Source organism: Carlito syrichta, unplaced genomic scaffold (assembly GCF_000164805.1).
Source record: "Carlito syrichta isolate Samal-C Ts95f unplaced genomic scaffold, Tarsius_syrichta-2.0.1 Scaffold306927, whole genome shotgun sequence".
NCBI lineage: Eukaryota > Metazoa > Chordata > Mammalia > Primates > Tarsiidae > Carlito > Carlito syrichta.
Window position 1 is genome coordinate 20,273 of NW_007251023.1, and position 25,325 is coordinate 45,597.

A 25,325-nucleotide genomic window follows, 5' to 3' on the forward strand; every position below is an offset into this window, starting at 1 on the left:
CTGGAGTCCAGCAGGTCGAGGCTGCAGTGGCCAGGAGCGGCCACTGCACTCCCAGTCTGGGCGACAGAGTGAGACTCCAATTAAAAAAAAAAAAAAAGGATGGAAGCAGATGGCTATTTGATTAGTTTATAACACTGCCCAGAGAAATATATTTGCTAATACCTTTGGATTTGGTTCCTCAGCTAACCTTGACACTATTCATTTATTCGTGTTATCTTTGAATCTCATGAGATAAACTTATTTTATACATTTTACTTCCAATACAACAAAAACATAAGTTGCGTTATTTAGCTAAGACAGTGCAAATAGGGAAAAAATAAACTACTTCCCAAGTGTCAGTCTGCTGCTTTCACATCCTCCCATCTTCTCAGGATCTAACTAGTCCAGTGTAGGAAGAGATTAGTTGATGTTATTGGATTATTTTGGTTACATAGCACTTTTTCTCTGAGGAGCTCAATTCTTTGAAGATTAGAAATAAAATTCCAAACACTATTATTCTGCCAGACAAACTCATGAGGAGAGGTGAAGATAATTAAATATACACACTATTGGCAAGATTTTTGCCTACAAGAAGCCCCAGAAAACTGCACTAGAGGCCAAGACAGTCATTAATTTAATAAGGGCAAAGGTTTCTTTCTTGGTTCTCCCAAAGGAAAAGAGATGACCAAAAGCAATGCAAGATTTTGGTAGGACCACAAAGAATTTGGGTAAAAGGCAATGTAAACGTCCATTCTCATGGCTGCTATTTATTTGCCCAATTTAGGAACAAATAATTTTGTGGTATTTAGAAAGTAGGAAGGTACTGGTGAGAGACAAAAGTCTTTAACCTGTCACCCTGTGTATTCTCCTGAGTCATGAGGTTAGGAGATGGGAGAAAGAGACATGAGAAAATATGGACAGTGGAGCCTCAATGATGGTGACCACATAATATGGTAAGAAGATTTTCTGAGAGTAAGTCATCAGGAAGAAAACTTTTTTTGAATTCTTGTTTCTCTAAATTCTAGTAGACTTGAGTTCACAGTGAACTCTTTCATCCAGCTAATTTATGGCTCTCTAGATTGCCACTTGGGTGGCAGCAAGTCCACATATTCCCAGAAACAGACACTGTAGTGCTTAGTTGGTATGGCTTAGATCATTGAAAGTACTTGGTGATGCAGGGAGTTTAAAGTTTTTTAAACAAAAAGTTAAGGAAAAATATGAAAATAAAGCACCTCCTACATCATATTTTGTCTTCTCTAGCAGCTTCTGTGCATTTGTATAATTTTGTCTTAAATGTTTGTACATACACAAGTATAAAAATAAACATTTTCTATTAGGAAAAAATCTCATCCTCCTCCAACCTCTCCCCTTCCCTCCCACCCCCCTGCATGTGATCTCAGTAACTGTGGCACTTGTGCTGACTTTACATCTCTTAGTTTCAGCTTTTTTTTAGTTTTCTGCATTAATACTATTGTATGGTTGCTATTTGACCTTTCTTTTCCTCTACTCTTGTACATACACAGTTACTGTGTTACTTTGCTTTTGAGTTTGAGTTTGTGTGGATATATGGGAAGCTTCTGTCAAGGATGACACTATAGAGAAAGAGATTTCTCTGAATCTCCTTTCTTGATAGTTGGTACTGAGCAAAGCTGTGGTTTCTGAAGACTGATGCTGTCTGCGCCATTCACTCATATGGTGCCAGAAAGGTCATTTGTGCTCCTGCAGTTAATTTAATTTACAAGAATTTTTTTTCCATTCTCTTCTCAAAAGAGTAAACCTGTCATCTCTAGTTACCAGTGAACGTGATGAATATGAATGGTAACTTAAAATCCATGTTTTTTATTGAAATCCACATATAGTTAGATTGGGATATCCACTTCTCACGATTATTCTTTCAATTTACTGAATTTCAACATGTGGATAATTAACTGTGATTACAAATGAGAGGAATTAAATGGCCTTAGCTAGACTGAATGTACTGTATTGTCTGTTTTCTTGATTTCCCAAGCAGTGACTGTTCTGTAAACTACTATTATGGTGTCCATTCCAAGATGGCTCCTTTAGTATCCAATTCTTCATATATTGAATCTTACAGGAATTTTTGTTTTTAAACATTGCTGTTTTTATCTCCTATGTATTTGGTCTGGGCTTTGTCTCCTATTCTAGAAAATAATCATTATCCACTATCTAGAAAACTGTCTTTTAATCTTCTGATTAAAGATTGCTTAATGATAGTGCCTATTTGTTTGGCTAGTGGCATGCTTTTCTTTGTTTTAACACTAGAGTTTCTGCATGGATTTATAATATAAGGTTTTGTTTTGTTTTGTTTTAACATTAGATAGGCATGAAGCCTTCGTCTCACAGCTGCATGCGTAGTCACTGTTGAAGCAAATGCCTACCTAATTTGACGCTCGGTGTGCTTAAAAATTTTTGAGTTTGCAAATAAGCATATTAATTCTACTGATGGAGCCTTCAGGCAGTGAACAATTATATGAGGACCCTGATCCTGGAGGCAAATCTCAAGATGCAGAGGCCAGAAAGCAGACAGAATCAGAACAAAAGTTGTCTAAAATGACCCACAATGCTTTGGAGAACATTAATGTGATTGGCCAAGGCTTGAAGCATCTCTTCCAGCACCAGCGCAGGAGGTCATCAGTGTCTCCACACGATGTGCAGCAAATTCAGACAGATCTAGAACCTGAAGTGGATCTGGAAAGCCAGAACACATGTGCTGAGATTGATGGTGTTCCCACCCACCCCACAGCTCTGAATCGTGTCCTGCAGCAGATTCGAGTGCCACCCAAGATGAAAAGAGGGACAAGCTTACATAGTAGGCGGGGCAAGCCAGAGGCCCCAAAGGGAAGTCCCCAAATCAACAGGAAATCTGGTCAGGAGATGACAGCTGTTATGCAGACAGGCCGACCCAGGTCTTCATCCACAACTGATGCCCCTACCAGCTCTGCTATGATGGAAATAGCTTGTGCTGCTGCTGCTGCATGTTTACCAGGAGACGAGGGAACTACAGAGCGGGTAAGTCTTAGATTTTCTTTTTCTGTTAACTTATTGTTCTTTGTATTTAGGGCTCTTTAGACTTCCCTTTGATAACTGTATAAGAGATACTTCAGCAAGTTGCTCAAAGTTGTGGTAAGAGTTTTTTTTGTTTTTTGTTTTTGCTTTTCATTAAATGGGGTAAATAATACTTCTAGCTAATGAATAAATATTTGGAATTATATTCCTGTTCCCTTCCTTAACATATTGCTGTATGTTGTGTATTTTACCATTTTGTTAAAACCTTAAGTATACTTCATTTGTTCTTTGTGTGTATTTAAGGAGGTCAGTTTTATGGTAGAGGAAGAATGATGCTTTGTTTCTTGTTGTTTTGATTTTGCACATGGAAATGACTTTCTTACATTAATGAATATAGTGAATAAAGTTCTAGAATCTGAGTTTGTTTATGTTTAACATGAAATATACTAAATTGCATATAATTTTCATACACTTTGTAGTACATCATCAGCATTCATTATACATTGTGCATTCCACAGTAGAGCACGTGCATATTGTAATTTACTGTTAATATACAGATTTTTTTTTGGATCTACTCAAAATTAATTATAACAAATCTAGGGAAAACTTCTTCCATATAACTCTCAGTTATGGCTGGTTGAAGCACATGGAAGAAATAGCCCTGGTAGGGTTTGAAAACTCAGATTTGAAAACTGCATGTGGGCAGTCCCTTAGGGTCCCCTCCTACTGTGGGAGCTTTTCTGTCCTCTCAATAAATCCTGCTTTCCAAAAAAGAAAAAAAGAAAAAAAAAGAAAGAAAACTGTATGTATAGCCATAGCCGTGCAGGTAGTGACAGTGAGTGAACTTAATTAAGTGTTATGGAGCCTGGACAAACTGAAGAGTTCCTGCTTTCTCTACAGGACAGTGTCTTCTTAGCTTTAGCTATTGGTTTAATTTAGTACTGTGGGCCCAGTCTTGCCAGAGCTTTTGATTTTTTCAAGAGAAACTGGAAATCTAGGTGAGAATTCTTTTGATTTTTTTTTTTTTTTAAACAAATTATGCTAGCCAAACTGATCATATTTGTGGGCCAAGTCTGTCCTTTAAGTCACCATTTAGCGGTCTTCGAGCATTACTTTTATGTATTCCCTAAGGCTTTTATGACAGTTGATCACTTTCATTCTATATCTGCTTCTGGCACAATTAAGTTTATTTTATTGGATATTAATTTACCTGGAAATCTAAATACTGAATCTAGTACCTTAAATATCTTCTACCGAAGTGTGATATTAAAAACAAACAGATAATGGACAGGAAATCAATTTAATTAAACCTGTCAAAATAATGATGTAAATTAAAATTTGTAAAGTTTAAGTGAGGAAAAGTAATATATTTTTTGTATATAGTAATTATCTTTGAAATAAATAGAACATTTGGTCATTGATTACCCAACCTAAGTTGGCAATAAAAACTGACAATGCAGCTATATATAACTTGTCTTAGTTTTTAGTCTTTACCAGAGAACACTAAGAAATTTATTATCAGTGATTCTGGGATTATGGGCTTTTATGCTAAAAGAAAAAGTATAAGTAAAGCATGGAAAACTTTCACAGAAAGAGAGCAAAGTGAAAACTTTTTTTTCTTTCTGTAAAATTGTTTCTTTAATGCTCTTTGTCAGCTTTACTGACAATAAAATTCACCAGGTTTAAGTGTGATTAGTTTTGAAAAATGTCAGGTAATAACATAGTCATGATATAAAACATTTCCATCATCCTCCAAAAATGGGTTCTCATGTCCCTCTGCTGTAGTTCGTCTTCTCTTACCCCCAACCCTTGGCCTCTGTTAGCTGGTGATCTGCTGTCACTATCGTCTGTCTTTTCTGGAATTTCCTTAAAAGTGAGATCGGATGTAGTCTTTTGTGTTTGACTGCTTTGATTTAGCATAATGCCTTTGAGATTAAATTATGTGGTGTGTGTTGATAGCTGGTTCCCTCACATTGCTGCCTGGTGTTTTATTGTGTGCCTGTTTGTTTATCCACTCATCAGTCGATAGACATTTGGGTTGTTTTCATTTTCTGTCTATTAGGAATTAAACTGCCACGAACCTTTTAGATGTAGGTCTTTGTGTGGACGTGTGTTTTCATTTTTCTGAGTTAACTGGTCATGTTTGTTTACTTATAAGCCGGTTGTATCGTTTTGTATTCTTACCAGCTGTGTATGAAAATTTCAGCTCCTTCCCATCCTCACCAACATTTGGTATTGTCATTGTTTTTAAATTTAGTCACTAATATATGTAGTTGTATTGCATTGAGTTTTTAAATTTGCATTTCACAAATGACATGAAAAGATTCATAGTATTTATTTTTTTAAGAGAAGCTTATTTCTAAGGATTGGTCTGAATTTTTCCTGGACATATGTGATCTGGTAGAACTCTTCAGAATTAGCAGAATAGTTATTCACACAAACAAAATTTGCTGTTTGTTTAATTGCAACTGCCGAGGAACAGACTTCTTGTAGTTTTAATAGTTTTTATTTAAAACCACCAGCCTGGGAGAAATCATGTTGTTCATGTGCAAAATCAGAGTGCAATAACATCAGTTCAAATTTATCAGATTTGACATGTCTGGGGGGGCACTAGATTTTGACTTGCTTCTTAAAAGTCTAGATTATATTCTCCTGTGAACAACACATTGCTAGAACCTAAGTACTATATTTACCTTTTTAGCCAACATAATTGGGACCAAATAGTTTGTCTGTCAATCAAAAAGTCATTTAAAGTAGATTACAAAAATGATAGATGTATACTTTGAATATTTTATTTTAACTTAAAACCAAGGCCTTAACAATTTGTATATAAATATGAATCTACTGATTAGACTTTTGTGCCATAGACTATAATTTCTTCTTTTAATTTTTATAAGTTGGAGTGATAACCTAGTGAAACTTGTGAAGCAGTCTGGGGCAGAATCTTGGATTTTAATAATCATTTGGAATGCCTTGCCCACCTTAAATTTATTTTTTAAAAAAACATAGCACACATAGGAAAGTAAAATTGATTGCTTGATTGAATCGAGTCTCACTCTGTTGCCCAGGCTGTAGTGCAGTGGCACACTCACAGCCACTGTAGCCTTGACCTGCTGGGCTCAGGCAATCCTTCCGGCTCAGCCTTCCAAGTTGCTGGAACTACAGGTGCATGCCACCATGCCTGGCTAATTTTTTTTTTATTTATTGTAGAGATGATGTCTCGCCAAGTTGCCAAGGTTGGTCTTGAACCCCTGGACTCAGGTAATCCTCTCACCTTGGCCTCCCAAAGTGCTGGGATTATAGGCTTGAGCTACCGCGCTCAGTCAAAATTTATTCTTTAAAAAGCAGCATGACACACATAGAAAATTAAAATATCTGCACAGCACAGTAAACTGATGAGTTGTTCACAACTGAGGTAGTTGGTCCACTCATTCTAGACTCTGCGACTACCTGGAAGGCTGAGGTGATCAATATCGGCAGGATACTTATAACCTATTCTCAGCAGTTAAAAAAGCTTTGATAGAGAATAATATATAATCAGCTGTTTCTGAAAGTAAGGGTGGTAGATCAGAGAAGAGAGAACTAGTAAGAACTTAGAACTTCTAAGTTTTGGGTCAGGCTATAGGGGCTTTATAGAGAATGTGCTCCTCACAGGATATCTTAGGGGAGTATATGGCCCAGACAGTATAGATCTTATTCATTATAAGACAGCATAGTATATGCGGCTATCAAGTTTTAAAATAATCGAGCTGTGCTTTAAAAAAGAAGGGGAAAAAAACTCCAGTTGTGAGCATTCTGGAGAGCTAGGACAATGGATTTTAGTTAATTGCCTTTATATCCTGTATGGAACCTTCAGGTCTACCCAGTATGAGGGCTCGTGAGACCTTTAGGGGGGAAATTAATGAGCAATAAAATTAGAAAAGTGAATCATTATACATAGCTGGTTTTAAAAATTTCAGTTTAGGAAAGAAGTCTGCTTTAGCAATATGAACATGAAACCTTATTTTGATGATGTGGTTGGAAATAAGGAACACTTCAGATTTTTAAAAGTGGGAATTGCATGTTGAAAATTATCATTAGATTTTTAAAAAAATAGTTATGTTTAAGATGGAATAAAATAGAAAAAAAAAAACCTAAGGTAAAAACAAGTTAACTGTCATGTAGTATAGTCATCCACCAACATATAAAACAACATTCCATTTTTATTTCTGTGGGAGAAGTCATTTTTAATATCAGTCTTTGAAATTTCCATATTTTGGTAGTGTAAATAGTTAAATGGTTTGTAGATTCCCAGTCTAGCCCCAAAGTCTACTTGAAATATTGTACACTATTCTACTAGGACAGTGATAAATACAATGTGAAATAATAAAAATCAATACTGTTTGTTTATTTTCATTTTTTTTTAATTAAAAACATTTTTTTTCAGTTAGAGGCTCATTCTGTTGCCCAGGCTGCTCTGTTGCCCAGGCTGGAGTGCAGTGGCACACTTAGGGCCACTCCAGCATTGAACTGCTGGACTCAGGCCATCCTTCTGCCTCAGCCTTCCAAGTAACTGGAACTACAGGTGCACGCTACCACGCCTGGCTAATTTTTTGATTTATTGTAGAGACAAGGTCTTATCATGTTGTCCAGGCTGGTCCCAAACCCGCGGGCAATCCTCTTGCCTCGGCCTCCCAAAGTGCTGGGATTTCAGGCTTGAGCCACTGCACTGGCCTATTTTTAATTTTTTAATTTTTTTAGAGACAAGATCTCAAAGTCACCCAGGCTGGAGTGCAGTGATGTGATCATAGCTCACTGTAATCTCAAACTCCTGGGCTCAAACGATCCTCCTGTTCAGCCTCCAGAGTAGCTAAGACTATGGGTGTGCACCACCATGTCTAGCTAACTTTTAATTTTTTTTTAGAAATAGGTGTCTCGCTGTGTTTGCCCAGCTTGGTCTCAAATTCCTGGCCTCAAGCAGTCTTCCTGGCTCAGCCTCCCAAAGTATTGGAATTACAGGAATGAGCCACTGCACCTGGCCAAATCAGTCCTATTTAAAAACCCTTTATTTTCTTTTTTTATTTGTATAAATTTATGGGGCACAAGTATAATTTTGTTACATGCATAGATGGCATAGTGTGAAGTCAGAGCTTTCATGGTATCCATCACCCAAATTATGTACATTGTGCCTATTAAGTAATTTCTCATCATCCATTCCACCACACTTCCAATTCTCAGTTGCCTATCATTCTACAATCTGCATCCATGTTATTTATTTAGCTCCTACTTATAAGTGAGAACAAGCAGTATTTGTTTTTCTACATCTGAATTGTTTCACTTAAGATAATGGCCTCCAGTTCCATCTATGTTGCTGCAAAAGACATGATTTCATTCTTTTTTAGGGCTAAATAGTATTCCATTATATATATATCACATTTTTAAAATTCAGTCATCCATTGATGGACACTTAGGTTGATTTCATATCTTTACTATTGCTGTGATAAACATGAGTGCTGTTGTCTTTTTGATATTATGATTTCTTTTCCTTTGGGTAGATATCCAGTTCTTCATTCAGTAACAACAAATGAGATTTTTTGACGTAAATTCTGAGAAAAAATAAACTTAATTAGAAGGAAATAAGAAGATAGATGTAAACTTTGGGGCTTCTGAAGGGAAAGTTTGAAGATACTGATTCTGGTTCTCTATTAAGGCTTAGATCACTTTAAAGCTCACTATATCGTTTTCCTGTGTATATTAGGCTGCAGTTAGGGACATTTTTTGGATCACTTAAGTATAGGTAGAGAGAAAGGAAATTTTTTTGGTAATGCTTGGCCATAATGAGAAGATAGAGAAAAGAGGAAGAGGTTTGAGGGAGATGTACCTGTTCAAATAAAAAGATATAAGTTGAACTTTTGTTCTCCCTAGAGGAAAGAAATGAAGTAGGGAAAAGGATAATTCCTATTGATGACCACCAGGTGGTGCCCTAGGCAAGGACTGGTAGGTGGAAGCGAGAAGATAATTGTTTTACTGACAGGATTAATCCAGAATGATAATTATGAATATGAGCTGGATATGGGCTAGATTAAGTACAGTGACTTTCAAATAGTAATAGTCTACTTTCTTATAAATATTTAACTGAGTTGATAATTATGGAAATGGAATAGACAATATAAGAGCAAGTAGAATTTGGTGACATTAGAATAAAAAAATTAAAAGTAAAAAAATTTTAAACCCAAAGATTTGCTTGGAAGACTAGTAAAAAAATAGTGTCTATTTTCCTACTCAAAAGTTGAAAATTTTTATTTTTTTTAAAGAAAACCAATGGAGATCTCTATTTTCTATGTATTTAGTGTTAGTTGGGTAGCTGACACATACTGTGAAGGGAATGTCACAAGCAGTTAATAATATGTAACTGGGAAGGTAGGCAAGAATTAAACATAAAGATGTATTTTGGCTTTTTAGTTGTTCTCCATTAATACTTTACAGAGCGACATTTGATTGCCAAAGCCAACTAACTTTTAGGTTTACTGACCCTAGCTTTGAGGACCACAATTTACACAGGTCCATCCTCTCCTCCTCACCGATTTTTCTTCATTTTTATTATTTTTTTGAGTTGAAGTCTCACTCTGTCACCCAGGCTGGAGTATGGTGACATGCTTACAGCCACTGCAGCCTTGACCTGCTGGACTCAGGTGGTCCTTCAGCCTCAGCCTTCCAAGTAGCTGGAACCATAGGCATGCACCACCTTGCCTGGCTAATTTTTGACTTATTGTAGAGATGAGGTCTCGCCAAGGTGCCCAGGCTGGTCTCTAAGCCCTGGGCTCCGGCATTCCTCTCACTTTGGCCTCCCAAAATACTGGGATTATAGACGTGAGTCACCACGCCCGGTCGATTTTTCTTTAATATAAATATTATGTAGTAGCCCCAAAGATACTTTGATTTTCCTTGTGATCTCACGTCGACAGTAAATATGGTTGTTCTAAGATTGAAAGTGAAGGTACAGATAAGCTAGGTGTTCTTGATCTTGGTAAACTTGTTATGCAAAATGTTGCAGCATAGGCATGCTTCTTAAAGTTTCTATTTTTAATCTGAATTACATTTCTTTTGTTCAGAAGAAGCAGCTTTTATAATGAAGGCCCAACTGCTAGAAAGTAGAGTTCACTCTTTAAGTTAAGTTTAACCTACCTTCCTTCCTTTCTCCTTCCCTGTCTCTCCCCTTCCTCCCCTTTTTTACTTTCTTGTCAGGATCCTTTTCTTTTATACTACAAAATAATAACAAACATTAGGACAGTCAGACCCCTCAAGGGATATAGTATATAACCTAATTTCTGCTTTCCCTTTTTATTCACAAGGGCCATGGGTACTTTATCACTAGCCTTGAATCTTCGATGTGAGGGAGGAGAATTTTGGTATCCAAAATCCATTACTCTTGTATATTCATAACTGATATAAGACTTCCAAAGACTCAAAGACAGAGGGACAGATGATCATGTATTATATAAGGTAATCTCTAGAAGAGATTGATTTTCTTCAGGGATCACAGTACAGCATTTTTTTTTTTTCCAAGAAAGATAGGCAACTTTGGCAAGTTAGCACAATGTTGATCTTAGTATTTGTTAAAAATTGACTTATTTTGATGTTACATCATTATGACCTGTGATCCTGTTGGTCAATGTCAGCAGACTAGATTTCACTTTTGAACTTTTGTACTTTAGGGTCACAATTAATATACATTATTCATTAATTTATGTCTCTCACTTTGTATATAGATATACTTTGAAAGTATTTTCCTAAATAAAATATATTTTATTTAAAAATTAATCTTTTTTTTTTTTTTTTGAGTTGGAGTCTCTCTCTGTCACCCAGACTGGAGTGCAGTGGCCGTTCCCGGCCACCGCAGCCTCAACCTGCCGGGCTCCGGTGATCCTTCCGCCTCAGCCTTCCAAGTAGCTGGAACTACAGGCGCGTGCTACCACGCCCGGCTAATTTTTGATTTATCGTAGAGATAAGGTCTTGCCAAGTTGCCCAGGTGGGTCTTGAATCCGCAGGCTCAGGCAATCCACTCACCTCGGCCTCCCAAAGCTCTGGGATTACAGGCTGAGCCACCGAGCCTGGCTTAAAAATTAATCTTATGACAAAAGAATTATCAAGGATTTTTTGACTTATGTACTATAAAAATGTATTTCTAGCCAAAGATCAAGTGAAATACTTACTAAGAATGGACCAAGTACATTTTAATTTGTCATAGTAACATTTTACTGGAATAAGAAGTCTTGACTGAGATTTCAAAACTGTAATAAGGAAGCTAAGAATTAAAAAACCTTGAGTTGCAAAATGAGTCTCTTGTAACACAAATGGTTTTTAGTCAATAGGTCACTGACTGTAGCCAAATGACTAGCAGACTTGTAGAATGTTAAGCTTTAGAAATAATCCCAATCAAACCCCTCATTTTACAGTTTTAGAGGTTTTAAAAATCTACCTGAAGTTATACAGCTAATTATGAGTGATGCCAGGACCAGATCCCTGGGTTCCCTTTGGTTCTGTGTTCAGCATTCTTGCCTCTTTACCTGATTGAGCATGTCACAGAATTGAAGCACATCAGTTCTTTCAAGTAAGGGACAAGAAAAGAGGAAAAGAAAATGTGTTCTTTTTTTAGAACATTGATTACTAGATTATTGGTTTATTTGAATGAAGGCAGAAATCTAAGAGCAACAACAAAGACTGCTTTTTATCACTATTTCTATTTGGTTTCTTATGCCTTTACTACCTCTATTTGGTTTCTTGTAGTACTGCTTCTAAGCTAAGCAACTGTTCCAGGGATACAATTTGTACAGGTTCAGAGAGAGAGAGAGAAAGAGAGAAATAAAATAAAATAAAATACTGTAATGATTTGCTGGAGTTTTTGTGTTTTTTTTTGTTGAGTTGGAGTCTCACTCTGTCACCCAGACTGGAGTGCAGTGGCCGCTCCCGGCCACTGCAGCCTCGACCTACTGGGCTCCGGCAATCCTTCTGCCTCAGCCTTCCAAGTAGCTGGAACTACAGGGGTGCGCTACCACGCCCAGCTAATTTTTGATTTATTATAGAGATGAGGGCTCGCCAAGTTCCCCGGGCGGGTCTTGAACCCGCGGGCTCAGGCAGTCCACTCACCTCAGCCTCCCAAAGTGCAGGATTACAGGCTGAGCCACCGAGCCCGGCTTGCTGGAGTTATTTTAATCCCGTTTATCATTAAACAAAATAATGACATTCTGGATTCTCAGATGTCTAAACAAGATGAAAAAAATAAAGTTACTAACTATTTACAGTTCCTGAAAAACAAGGCCTTTTCTGTTTAGTGAGATGGCCAGTTAAATACAGTCTCCATGGAGCTATTTCTGCATTGTGTGGTTGAGAATGGGGTGCAAGAAAGAGCCCATAATTAAAAGGTATCACTTTCAACACAATATAATGTTGGAGAATTATTGTAAGAAAGATCTTTGCCTGCCAGACTACTGGCAAAAAATTAAAAAATATATAGTAAGAAAAGTGATAAAGATGAGAACCATCCTTCTGTTAATCTTATTGCCTTAAGACACCAAGAAAATGCTAAATTTTAATGAACCATTCAATAACTGGAATCTTTTCCATCTAGTTGGTAGTATTTACTACGACAGTGTTTATTGAAGTGAATTTGCTTTGATATCATTTTATATATATATATATATCAGTTCATACTTAACAAATGTTCGGTGTCTAATGTATGTGAGACCTTTTTGTATATATTATGTAATTTAAATTGCATATTAGTCTTTTGAGGCAGGTTGATATCTTTTTTTTTTTTTAAACAAATGACTTAATTAGGGCTTAGAGAAAATTTTAAACCTGCCTAAGAACAGAGAGCTAGTACATGGCTGAGTCTAAGTTCTTTGCTCATTTTACTACAGCACACATACTTCGATATCAATAATTTTAATCATGTGCTTAGTGTGAAGAGTATAATTTAAAGGCAAAGAATGTAGAAGATCTTAGAAGGATATAGACTGCCAAAAAATTGGTAAACTGCGAATTAATTTTCCTACAACACTTAAGAAAAAAAAGCTAAAGAATTGGTCTTAATTAATTGAAGCAAAATTTGAGGCCTGATAATTAACTCTTAAAGTAGAAATTTAGGTGCAACAAAAAAACAAATTTCTCATTGCTTTCCCTATCTACTATCAAAAGGCCACAATGAAATTGCTACAAGTCACCACCATCTTACTTACCGCCAAACAGTGCAAGTAAGATTAAAAGTAGGAAATGAGTGATAATTGACTGGTTTATCTTTGGTTCCATATACTCTTACTGGCAGATAATCTGGTAGTTAGTAGCTGTGACTATTTTCAATTCTGGTTTTTTTTTTCCTGCCAAGTTGCTATAACTATACTTCTGGAAAGGTAAGAAGAGAGTGTATTGTTCTAAGAAAGTTCCATTTCTTCTCTTTTGAGCCTTTCATTAACACAAAATCTCAGGTTGGAAAGGATTTCTACAGTCATCTTATATTCAGCTCTGTAATATTTTCCCCAAGTGGTTGTCTCAGCTCTCGGAATCTTCCAAAGCATTTTATTCTACTTGTGCCTCTGTTAGACAAATTTAACATATTAGGCTGGATCTGGTTCTCTGTATTTCTCCAGCTAGGGCTAATCAGAATATATAATGTATTAGAATATATAATGTTTCTGCAGGCATGAATTGCCTTCACTTGTATATCTCCTGAATAGTCCCTTCTCCAGCCTAATCTTAATCCTTGGGATATATATTTTTTTTTTTTTTTTTTTGAGGCAGAGTTTTTACTCTGCTACCTAGACTGGAGTGCCTGGGCATGATCACAGCTTACCATAGTCTTGAACTCCTGGGCTCAAGTGAGTCTCTTGTCTTAGCCTCCTGAGTAGCTGGGACTGCTGGAACTACAGGCATGCACTACCATGCCTGGCTAATTTTTCTATTTTTTGTAGAGACAGGGTCTTGTTTTGTTGCCCAGGCTGGTCTTGAATTTTTGGCCTCATGCCATTCTCCTGTCTTAAAGTACTGGAATTACAAGTGTGAGCCACCATGCCCAGTGGAATATTCTTTTTTTTTTTAAATTAACATTTATTGATCCACACATTATTTTTTTATTTTTATGCATGTATGTATATATTTATTTTATTTTTATTTTAAAGATATGGGGGACAATTCAGGGTTAGGTATACAGATGGTCACTGTACAGGTAAAATTTGGGCCTCACTTTGGTCCCCACGTCACCTGGTTTGAGATCAGGTTCCCTTATTGATACAATGTGCTCCCCACCCCCGCACCCTCCCCTGGCAGTTTCCCACTACTGCCAATCCCTTTCTTATAGAATTGTGATAATTGTTCAGGGTCCACTAATGAGTGAGAAGATGTGGTACTCAGTTCTTTGTTTCTGTGATACATCACTGAGTATTACAGATACTAAATCCATCCAAGTTGCTGTGAAGTTCAAAGTTCATAATTTTGTCCTTCTCTATGGCTATATAATATTCCATCGTGTATATATACTACATTTTAAAAATCCAGTCTACTTTTGATGGGCAGCATGGTTGGTTCCATGTTTTTGCTATTGTGAATAGTGCTGCAATAAACATGTATGCACAGGTATCTTTTTTGTAGAATGATTTGAGCTCCTCCAGGCATATTCCCAGAAGGGGGCATCGTGGGTATGGAAATTTGATTCTGTTACTGTCTGCTCAGAGATTTTTCACTTCTCTGTGGAGCTGGAAACTGTCTCATCCTTATATTTGGGTTCTGGGATAATATGGTGATAATCTTGATGCTGTTAATTTGGTTTTGGTTTTTTTTTTAGGGGAGAGTGAAGCCAGCTTGCCTCTGTGTCTCAAGTTTGGAAGTAGAAGTCTCTTGTGCTTCCCTCTTTAAAGATCTAGATATGGCAGCGTTCTAAAGCTTCATTCTTCATTTCTTTTCCTTGTTTTTAAAATATTATAACATGAACATTTTCTTTATAAACTTAAAACATGTACCATATCTGACTTTGTTAAAGTGTTTTGATAGAAGTTTTAGTATGCTCTAAACAGTAATATGCTTAAAAAACTAATTTTAGCATAAGAATATTATACTTTAAATATCTCTCTTTTTTTTTTTTTTTGGATTTGGCGTCTCACTCTGTCGCCCAGGCTGGAGTGCAGTGTCATACTCGTGGCCACCCCAGCATTGACCTGCTAGGCTCTGGCAATTCTTCCGCCATAGCCTTCCAAGTAGCTGGAACTACAGGTGCGTGCTACCACGCCTGGCTAGTTTTTTGATTTATTGTAGAGAGGAGGTCTCGCCAAGTTGTCCGGGCTGGTCTCGAACCCGCGAACCCAAGCAGTCTACTTGCCTCAGCCTCCCAAAGTGCTGGGATTACAGGCTGAGCCACCAAGCCCGGCCTACTTTAAATATTAATTGAGATGGACTTTATCTTTTTGCAGTCAGTGTGTTAACAGTGTATTACAGTGTATTCTGAGGAATCTGGCTTAGGCCTTTAAATGTGGATAAACTCAGTCAAACTACATTTAACATTTAGATTTAGGTTGGAGAGTAATGAAAAGTCTACTCATAAGTTTTTAAACCCCTCTGTGTTTATGTATGTGTGTGCAGATATGACTGTAGATGACTGAAACCCTTGTGCATAGTGTAAGCTTGAGGGAGAGTAGGATAATCCACCTGCCTGTTACTAGTGCTGAATTCTTAACAAGAAAATAATTTTATTCTTTTGATATTTTGGAAGGTTTTTTGGGTACCATTGAGTTCTCATGCTAAACATTTTTATTCGTGGTTGATGGTACACTGATTATGAGTATTTGATATCTTTTTTTTGTTTTCCAACTTGCAAGCCATAGTTAAAATTGATCTTTCAAAATGACTCTCCCCAAATGTTCTATTATTTCCGATCTCAATTGCTTTGTAAAAGATTTCTTTTACTTGGAATTCCCTAACTCCTTGCTCTTTTTAAAAAAATTTTAAATTTTATTTTAAAGATGTGGGGTACAATTCAGGATTAGGTATACAAGTGGTCATGATACAGGTAATATCTTCAAGATCCATAATCATGTAGATAAGCTTCTATGTCCTAAGTAAAAAATAAAGATAGCAAAATAATAGCAAAAAATAATTTCTAATAAAATAAAGAAGGGGGGGTATTAACTGTTTATAGGATAGTGCCCTCCAAATTATTTTGCTCACCCACACCTTTTAGCATATTTCTTAATATCTTTATGTTTAGTTATAAATTACACATGTATAATTGTTCATATATATTATGTGCATCATATAGCCAAAAAAAGGGTTAAAATAAAAAATATAAATGGAAGTTGTAATTTTTCCCCATAATCCACTGGATTGTCTTGCGTACCACTGGAATGCATTACCCTGTATTTAGACCAAGATTAAAAGAGTAATTTCCTTTCAAAAATATTTTTGGATAATATGAAAATAATTTATATTTGACTTAGGGTACGACAATAGCATAATGTAAGAATAAATTTTGCAGAAGGATTGTCTAGCTTTGAGGTAGCTGGGGTGATTTCCTACCCTAGAGGTTACTAGACAAAGCCTGGAGAACAATACATCATTCATGTTGAAGGAAATATTCATGACTCCATAGAGAGTTGGGCTAAACAAACTGATTCCTTCTGAGATTCTGTCACTTTAAATAGGAATTCACAGGATGAGTACTTAAAGTTAAAATATTACCAGATGTGACTGAATGTTTGACTCTGGTGTACACTGGGGAATTATTTAGCTTCTTTTCTTCTTCTTCTTTTTTTTGAGTTGGAGTCTTACTCCACCTAGGTGGAGTGCAATGGCATGATTTTGGCTATTGCAGCCTCGACCTCCTGGGTTCAGGTAATCCTCCCACCTCAGCCTCCCAAGTAGCTGGGACTACAAGTATGCACCACCATGCCCAGCTAATTTTTTGGTTTATTGTAGAGATGCGGTCTCACCATGTTGCCCAGGCTTGTCTCAAACTCCTGGGCTCAGGCACTCCCCTTGCCTCAGCCTCCAAAAATGTTGAGATTACAAGTGTGAGCTACTGTGCCCGGCCCCTGGCTTCTTTATCTAAACCTTGTGCTCAGAATTCCTCCTGCTGTGTTTAGAAATTTGATGGTTTCTGATTTTCAAGCCATCTTCACATGGAAAAATATTTTAAGGTTTCTGGCAGTCCTATAGTTGACTCTGTGGGAGAGTTAAATATATGAGTAGTAATTCCAACAATGGATTTTTATCACTTTACCTGGTTTCATTATAACAAAAATGGAAGAAAGAGAGAGTTTAAAAGCAAGTTTAAAATGGATGAGCAACTATTTTAAAGTGTTTACTATCACAGATGATTTAGTAAATATGTTTTCAATTTGTTAAATTCCCTCTCTATATGTAAGTACTATTTCATTAATCTGTTCTGCAGTAGAAATTGAATAGCTTCATTTTTTAAGCTAAAAATTGTATAACCGTAAAAATAAAACCTTAGGCCTGGCATGGTGGCTCAAGCCTGTAATCCCAGCACTTTGGGAGGCTGAGGTGAGGGGATTGCCTGAGCCCATGGGTTTGAGAACAGCCTGGGCAACTTGGCGAGTCCTCAGCTCTACAACAAATCAAAAAATTAGCTGGACGCAGTAGTATGTGACTATAATTCTGGCTACTTGGAAGGCTGAGGTGGAAGTTTTGCCTGAGCCCAGCAGCTTGATGCTGGGGGTGGCCGTGAGCATGCCACTGCACTCCAGCCTGGGCGATGGAGTGAGTCTCCAACTAAAAAAAAAAGATAAAAAAATAAAGCCTTAGTGTCCCTTCCTCTTTTTTTTTCTTCTTTTTTTTGGGGTCAAGGTGGGTGTTTAGTGAAATCCAGCAAGCCAAAATAAACTAACACTAAATGTCTAGCTTCTTCAATATAAATATCTTGAAATGGGACTATTAAAAATGAAATTCCAGCACCAGAAAATTGATTTGAGTATTGTATATGTGATTGCTTGCTACAGAGTACCAAGCCTGAGTTTGTTTGTGGTGGGTATTTTCTTCTTTCCTTGTTTACATAATACACTGTTCTTTCTCACTGTAAACACAAAAGCAAAAGTCCTTCTGCAGTAATGAATCTCAGAGTATTGAGTAAAAATCACCAAAACTCAAGAATATTTTGAAAATTAATATTCCTGAATTTACTGAGAAGATTTTTGAGAAAATTTCCATTTCAGCAGCATTTTTCTTTTAAAAATATATAATATGCAAAATGAATGGCCGTAAGAGCAAGTCCTAATTCTGATCTGTTTATTTCTGAGTATTTCTTTCTTTTCTTTTTTTCTTAAGAGACTCTGTCGCCTAGGCTGGAGTGCAGTGGAATGCTCACAGCCACTGCAGCATTGACCTGCTGGGTTTAGGTGATCCTTCTGCCTCAGTCTTCCAAGCAGCTGGAACCAAAGGCGTGTGCCATCATCACACCAGCTAATTTTTTGATTTACTGTAAAGTCGAGGTCTTGCTGAGTTGCCCAGTCTGATCTCAAATCCTGGACTTAGGCAATCCTCTTGCCTCTGCCTTCCCAAGTGCTAGGATTACAGGCATGAGCCACTGCACCTGGCCTGAGTATTTCTTTATAAGCTTAACAATGGAATAGAGCATCAGATTAACTGAAGATCACTGTAACCTCTCCCTTGTGGATGCTCTGAAAAAATGTTTTCTAGAACTTCAGTGAAATGGAAGCTTATTAGAACATATACAGTCTTAGGGAGTATACACTTGGTTAATTGTTGTAATATGTTAAATTGTCATAATATGTTAAGCAGCTGTACAAATGCACATTTAAATAACTGGTTTACCATGAAGTAGTACTGGAATACCTTAAACATTTTCTATAAGCTTACTAGAGGCTTACCAACAACATTAAACTTGTTTTCAACAATTGTAGATGTTCAGGGCACAACCATACGTTTTTCTAGGCCAGAGAACAGTGTCAAGGTTTTTTATTTTCTCATAATTGCTGTCTTCTATAAGGATGCAGAGAAGCCAAGAAAACAGTCTACTCAGTTTGGTTATTGTGAATGTGATTGCTTATGACTTGAAACGTTGCTTTGATAAGCTTTCTTCCATATTCCTTGGGTGTTATACATTGTCTTTATATAATTTGTGATGTTATGACAAAAATAGAATCAAATTCAGTTAAAGCAGATAAATACTTGTAGATTAATATATTCTTCTTAGGAATGTTTGACCATAGGATCTTAAGGTATAGGGTGAACTTCCTTAAGTTTCTCTGCATGAAGATGGAATGCTTACTATTTTATTGTCAGGTGTTTAGCTCTGTGAGAATGAGAATAAAGGTTTTGTGATCCGATTATAGCTCAAGAGAATTTAGGCCACAGTATAAATTACATGCTATAGATCTACATACTAGTAGTGATATGTATCCCTTGTTTTTTGCCCATAGTTCTATGTCAGTATCTTATGTTGCACTAGGGTAGAGATTTGTGGATTGGTACAGAAATTCAAGACGATTTTGACTTTTTTTGCTTGGAGGATTTGTTGCTCTAATGTTTTACTAAATAAAATCTAAAACAAAAAAAAATCAGTTTGCTCATTTAGATGCATAACATGTTTCATCACATCAAGACTGGATTTACTGTTTTAGTGGGATTACCTAAAAATGAGGTTTGAAAAAAATAGCTACCATTGAATCTGGAAAGAAAATCTTTGTAAAACAAATTGATGTTCAGTGTGGAAAATATTAAAAGCCACTTTTTTGTGTAATTTAAATGCTTTAAGTATGTGTTTTTGGTAAATACTATTTTTCTCTGTCTCTCCTTAAAGATTTGTGCCTTGGTGATTTTTTTTTCTTCCTGTCAGTTTGTATTTCTTATTGTTCAGTGTCTGTTGCTTCACCATTCTGTACTGTCCTAATATCATTTTTGAAATTACAGCTAGAAACTCTGAAAAGCACCCTGACAAAGGGGAAGACTAAGTTGTAATCTTAGGCCAAAAATAAGCTACAAGAACAAATGAAGTTAGGAAATTAATATTAGTTAAGATACTTGTTCATGTCCTTCGTCTTTCAGAGAGCTGTTGAAACTAGGAATTTAAAAGTTTTATCTTTGCTTTCCAACACTAGGAGTATGAAACATTCTACTTGCTTGTGAATCTACTACTTTAAATTTTATTTTTTGTGAACAAGTTCCTGTGACTTATTTACTACAATCTTTCAGGTTTCAAAGCTCTCACAAACAAGTATTTTCTTCAGCATATATAACCCAAGAAAAGCTTATTTTGATTTTTATGTATATCACATAGTATAAGACGTTTTAAAAAAAGCACTATAGGATTCTAATAACTAGTCCTCTAATCCCATATCTTGCCTTCCTCAGACAACTCTTTTTAATCTTTTAATTTTTTTCTGGAATTTTTCTAATTATTTTTTGAAAAACATGCTTATACTGCTCTTTTTCTGTTTTAAATACTATCTGTTGATTTCCTACCATGAAGATGATGATTTAGCTCTCTTATTATCTTATTCTTGTCCTTATTTTATTAAATTTAATTATATTTCAGTATGCTGTTTACATTATGCCAATGTAAAAATATTTACATCTTGAGCCTTGTAGTATAATATGATTACATTTCACTTATACAATTTTTATTGTCTCTAGAGTTAATTGCTTTGATTTTTGTTTATAACTATCATTGTGTTCGCTCTAAATTCTGAAAAAACTAAAACTCTTTTCAGAACATGATATAATCGTCTCAGTTTCAGCTTTTCTTGGGGATATACTTTTGGAAGCTCTCACGTCTCTTCTAGTCTGAATTGACTACTCTCCAAGACTGTTGCACACCTCTTGTCCTAGGATTCTTTAGTCTAGTAATAATTCTTTGTTTCCTTGATTTCATGTCCTCTTTATTGGTTTATTCTTTTCTTTTCATGAAGCATATTCTCCAAGAGCCTTATGGAATGAGGGTGCATGGGAGATAATTTTTCAGAAATTGTACTTATATCAGAATTTCTTTTTTTTTTTTGAGTTGAAGTCTCACTCTGTCACCCAGACTGGAGTGCAGTGGCATGCTCCCAGCCACCGCAGCCTCGACCTGCTGGCCTCTGGCGATCCTTCTGCTAAGCCTTCCAAGTAGCTGGAACTACAGGCGCGTGTACCACACCCGACTGATTTTTATTTTATTGTGGAGATGAGGTCTTGCCAAGTTGCCCAGGTGGGTCTCAAACCGTCAGGCTCAGGCAGTCTACTCACCTCAGCCTCCCAAAGTGCGGGATTACAGGCTGAGCCACTGAGCCCGGCCTCAGAATTTCTTTATTTTACCTTATGCGTCATTGGTAACTTGAATGGCTGTTGAATTTTAGGTTGGAAATAGTTTTCCCACAGATTATGTAAAACACTTGTATTATTATTATCTTGTAATTTCCAGAACTGATGGAAAATCTGGTGCCAGTCTGATTCTCGACCCTCTGAGTATCACCTGCTTTTCTCTCTGAATTTTAAAAAGTCTTCTCTTTATCTCTGTTGTCCTGAAGTTTTACAATGATGTGTGTTGGTGTGGGTCATCTTGGCATTTGTTGGTCTGGGTACTCATAGGTCCTTGCAATCGGGGAAACTCAAAGTCTAATCTAGGAACAGTTTTTAAAAATTTTTCTTGTACTAGTTTTTATTATTTTAAGTTTTTATTATGTAATAGTTTATTCACATAAAAATAAACATTCATAAGCTATGACACATACTAACAAACTACCTGTGAACCTATCACACAACTTAAAAATGGGAACATTACCATTGCCATGCTTTTGTAACCATTGCCATGCTTTTGTAACTATTTGCAATAGTACCATTATCCTAATTTTTGAATTTCATTCCTGTGACTTTTAAAATAATAGATTACTTATATGTTTGTGACACTAAGCAGACTATTGTTTAGTTTTGCCTGTTGGGGGGTTTGTAAAATAGTATCATAGCTTATGTAGTTTTTTAGGACTTGCCTTTTATGCAAAAATAGGTTTCTAAGATTGATCCGTTATCGCATATATCTGTAGTTCATTTGTGCTATTTATTTAATTTCCTTCCCCACTTTTATATCTGTTCTGTTTTTGTTAGTCGGAGGTTAGACTCCTGACTTACTTTAGTAGGGCTTTTTTTTCTTTCTTATTTTCCCTTTTTCTTTTGTTCTAATTTCAGATTTCCTTAAACTTTATTTTCCAAGCTTTTTACTAAATATTTTATTTCTGCTATTATGTTTTAATTTCCTGAGTACTTTTTCCTCATTGATTAATGTCTTTTTTTTAGTATTCTGTTCTTGTTTTATAGATTTGTCTTGTTTCTGAGGATATTTTCATTTCTTGTAATATGTCTGTTTCTTCTGAGTTTCTTCTCCCCTCCTCACCTTGGGTATTTTAGTTTCTTTTATGTTAGAGACTTTTCTCAAGTGTCTGGTCAGTGTTGGCTTCCGTCTCATATTTGAGATAGGCATTTCAGTTGTGTGGGAAACTCTTTGTGAGGACTTGTAGGTTGATAGGTTTTACTATAGAGTAAACTGGACAAGACCAGTTTATTGCAGGGCTCCCAGTTATCAGTATCTATTGGTCTTTTCTCCCATTTTTCCAGTTGTTCAAATCTTTGTCTTTGGTAACGGATCGATTATGTTGGTTGTAATGAGTCTGGCTGCCTGTCTTCTGGAAGACTAGGGGGAAGAGGACTGAAATTCTCATCTATTGGTTTAATCCCTCTGTCCTCAGAATGATACCCAGTCCTCAGCTGGGTCTAGAGTCTCTCAGTCTAGAATATTTCTGATTTACTGTTTCATTCTCATCAATTAGTAAACCTCTGGACTGCTTACCTTAATGTTTGTTAGAAGAATGAACTGTTGTTCTAACTGCTCATTTATAAGTACTTCTAATCAGTTTTGTTTTCAGGACTACCCTATGCCCCTGCTTTTAGGGTAGCCCCTGATACTTTTAAGTCCTGACCCCTCTGTAGTTTTGGTATAAATTGGCTTGCTTCTTGTTGATTTCCCCACAACACTTGCTACCCTGCCAAGCACTTAACTGACTAGAGAAAAGCTGAAAGCTAGATCATTTATTATTGGACCATCTGTTTCTCACCTTCCAAAGTTTTATTGACGGCTCTTATTGACTACTGCCTCCTCTCTAGTTCTCCTTGCCTTTTTTGGGCTTATGCCTTTTCCAATTTTAGTAGAGAATCAAGATAAATCTGTTCAGTCTTCCATGTTTAATCCATTACTTTCCCTCTAGGGAAGCTTTTATTAGAATAGAAATGTAAGGGGCTTTGATACAGGCTTGCCCACTAGACTATTCTTTGTCCCTAAAGTAAAACAAAAAAACACAGAAAATTTCATTTCTACTGATTTCAATTCAGGCTACGCTATTTTTTTTTTCAGCACATACAGAGCACTTGGAAATACAAGGAGCTACTATTGTGAAGTAGAGAAGACAAAGACTAGGATTCATTTGTTTCTTCCTGTAACAGTTAAAAGAACAGCATTTCTGTAGCAAAATCACTTTTGTAGTTATCTGTCTCAAATTGTCTTTACTGCATAACTAAACATAAATGTCATTCTCCTTTCATTGACCTAGAGTGTTGTAGACAGAGTAATCTTTTAAATTTGATTGTATATATTCAGATTAAGATATTAAGTTTTCTGAATCTTGATTTGGCAAATGAAATATTAATTGTGTAATTAAGGCTTTGTTTTTAGTAGGTCTTATACCGAAATATTACTTTGAACTATATGAAATTGCCAATATTTGAGCAGTTTTGGCTTACAAACATGGTAATTTTATATGATTCAACATAAAGTGCCTTAACAACATAATTAAAAGACTCTTCTGCCCAGTGTAGGAATTCAGTCTGTAGTATTCTTGGAAACATTCTGGTAGGAGGAAAGGATGAGGTAAAGTGGGGATTCTCCATGCCAAATAAGGGGAAGAGTTGAGTTCCTTATTGAGCTAGGTCCTAGAGAGCTTTATCAAGGTTCCTGTGGAACTCTGCAAATGCTATACTACAGAGGCTGGAGACTATAAATTCCTTGGATTGACAATTAGATATACAGTGCTTGTTAATTTAGATACTACCACACTCTCCTCAAATACCTGGCTGACAAGCTATGGACTTGTATATGATTTCAGCAACTATCAATTTGGCCAAAATAGTATTACTTTTATGTTTAATCTGTATATAATTCTCATGTGTATTTCCATAGATTAGTTAGTAGTTGAGCGTTAAAATGATAATCTGACTGTACTGGGGTTTAAAATATTGTAGAAATAAAATATGCAATAACAATTGCAAAAAGGTGTCAAGGGAGGGTTAGTGGAGTTAAATTGTTTTCAAGATTTTGTATTGTTTAGGATGTGGTTAAAGTAGACTATGCATTAAGAATGTATATTGTAATTTTCAAGGTAACCACTCAAAGAATAACACAAAAATGTCTAACAGACTAATAGAGGCGCTCATAAAATGAAATAATAAAAACTATTTAATTAATAGAAAAGCAAGAAAAGAAGCATAAAGAAATAAAGAATAGATGAGACAAATGTAAGACAAATAGCAAAATGTAAGTAAAAGATAGGAAAGTGTAATACCATGCAAATACTAACCAAAAGAAAGATGATATCACTATGCCAATATCAAGTAAGCTAGAATTTAAGGCAAGAAGTATTACCAGTGATAAAGAATGACATTTCATAATGCTAAAATTGTGCTCAATAGGAAGATACACCAGTTCTAACCAACTCTCCCTTGTTGCTTGGTTTGCCAAACATATGTGGTCTTTGGGGTTTTTCTTCTTTTTTTTGAGTTGGAGTCTCACTCTGTCACCCAGACTGGAGTGCAGTGGCCGCCTCCAGCCGCTTTCGGCCACTTCCGGCCACCGCAGCCTCGCCTGCTGGGCAACGGCGATCCTTCTGCCTCAGCCTTCCAAGTAGCTGGAACTATAGGCGCACGCTACCACGCCCGGCTAATTTTTGATTTATGGTAGAGATGAGGTCTGGGGATTTTCTTTTGACCAGTGTTCTCATTATTTCACTGTTAGAGATGTTTCTGTAGTCGATGAGGGAAGAGGTGCTTGTCTCTCTAAGGTAATGTTCATGTTCAACATGCTCTGGGCGTTGCAAACAATCGCAAGGAGTAGCAGTTGAGAGAACAAAACCTTAGACATATAATTATTTAATTTAGTGTTGTTGTTATTTTTAAGGTATCTTTTTTAAAATGCCAAGTATGAGAAATGGAATTTAGGTGAAGACTAAGAAGCTGACTTTTTTCTTAAAGAGTTTTTTTTTGTTTTTTTTTTTTGAGTTGGAGTCTCACTCTGTCGCCCA

The 25,325-nt window shown here is 36.2% G+C and overlaps 1 protein-coding gene across 1 annotated transcript in view; it reads left to right on the plus strand.

The window, feature by feature from the left end:
• Positions 1-25,325, plus strand: part of LOC103265891 (transmembrane and coiled-coil domains protein 1-like) — a gene marked incomplete at its 3' end in the record, with an annotated part of 41,166 nt that overhangs the window by 3,548 nt on the left and 12,293 nt on the right. The window contains exon 2 of the mRNA XM_008063536.1: positions 2,318-3,009. Coding sequence (XP_008061727.1) covers positions 2,443-3,009 — 567 coding nt within the window. The remainder of the gene's footprint in view (positions 1-2,317; positions 3,010-25,325) is intronic.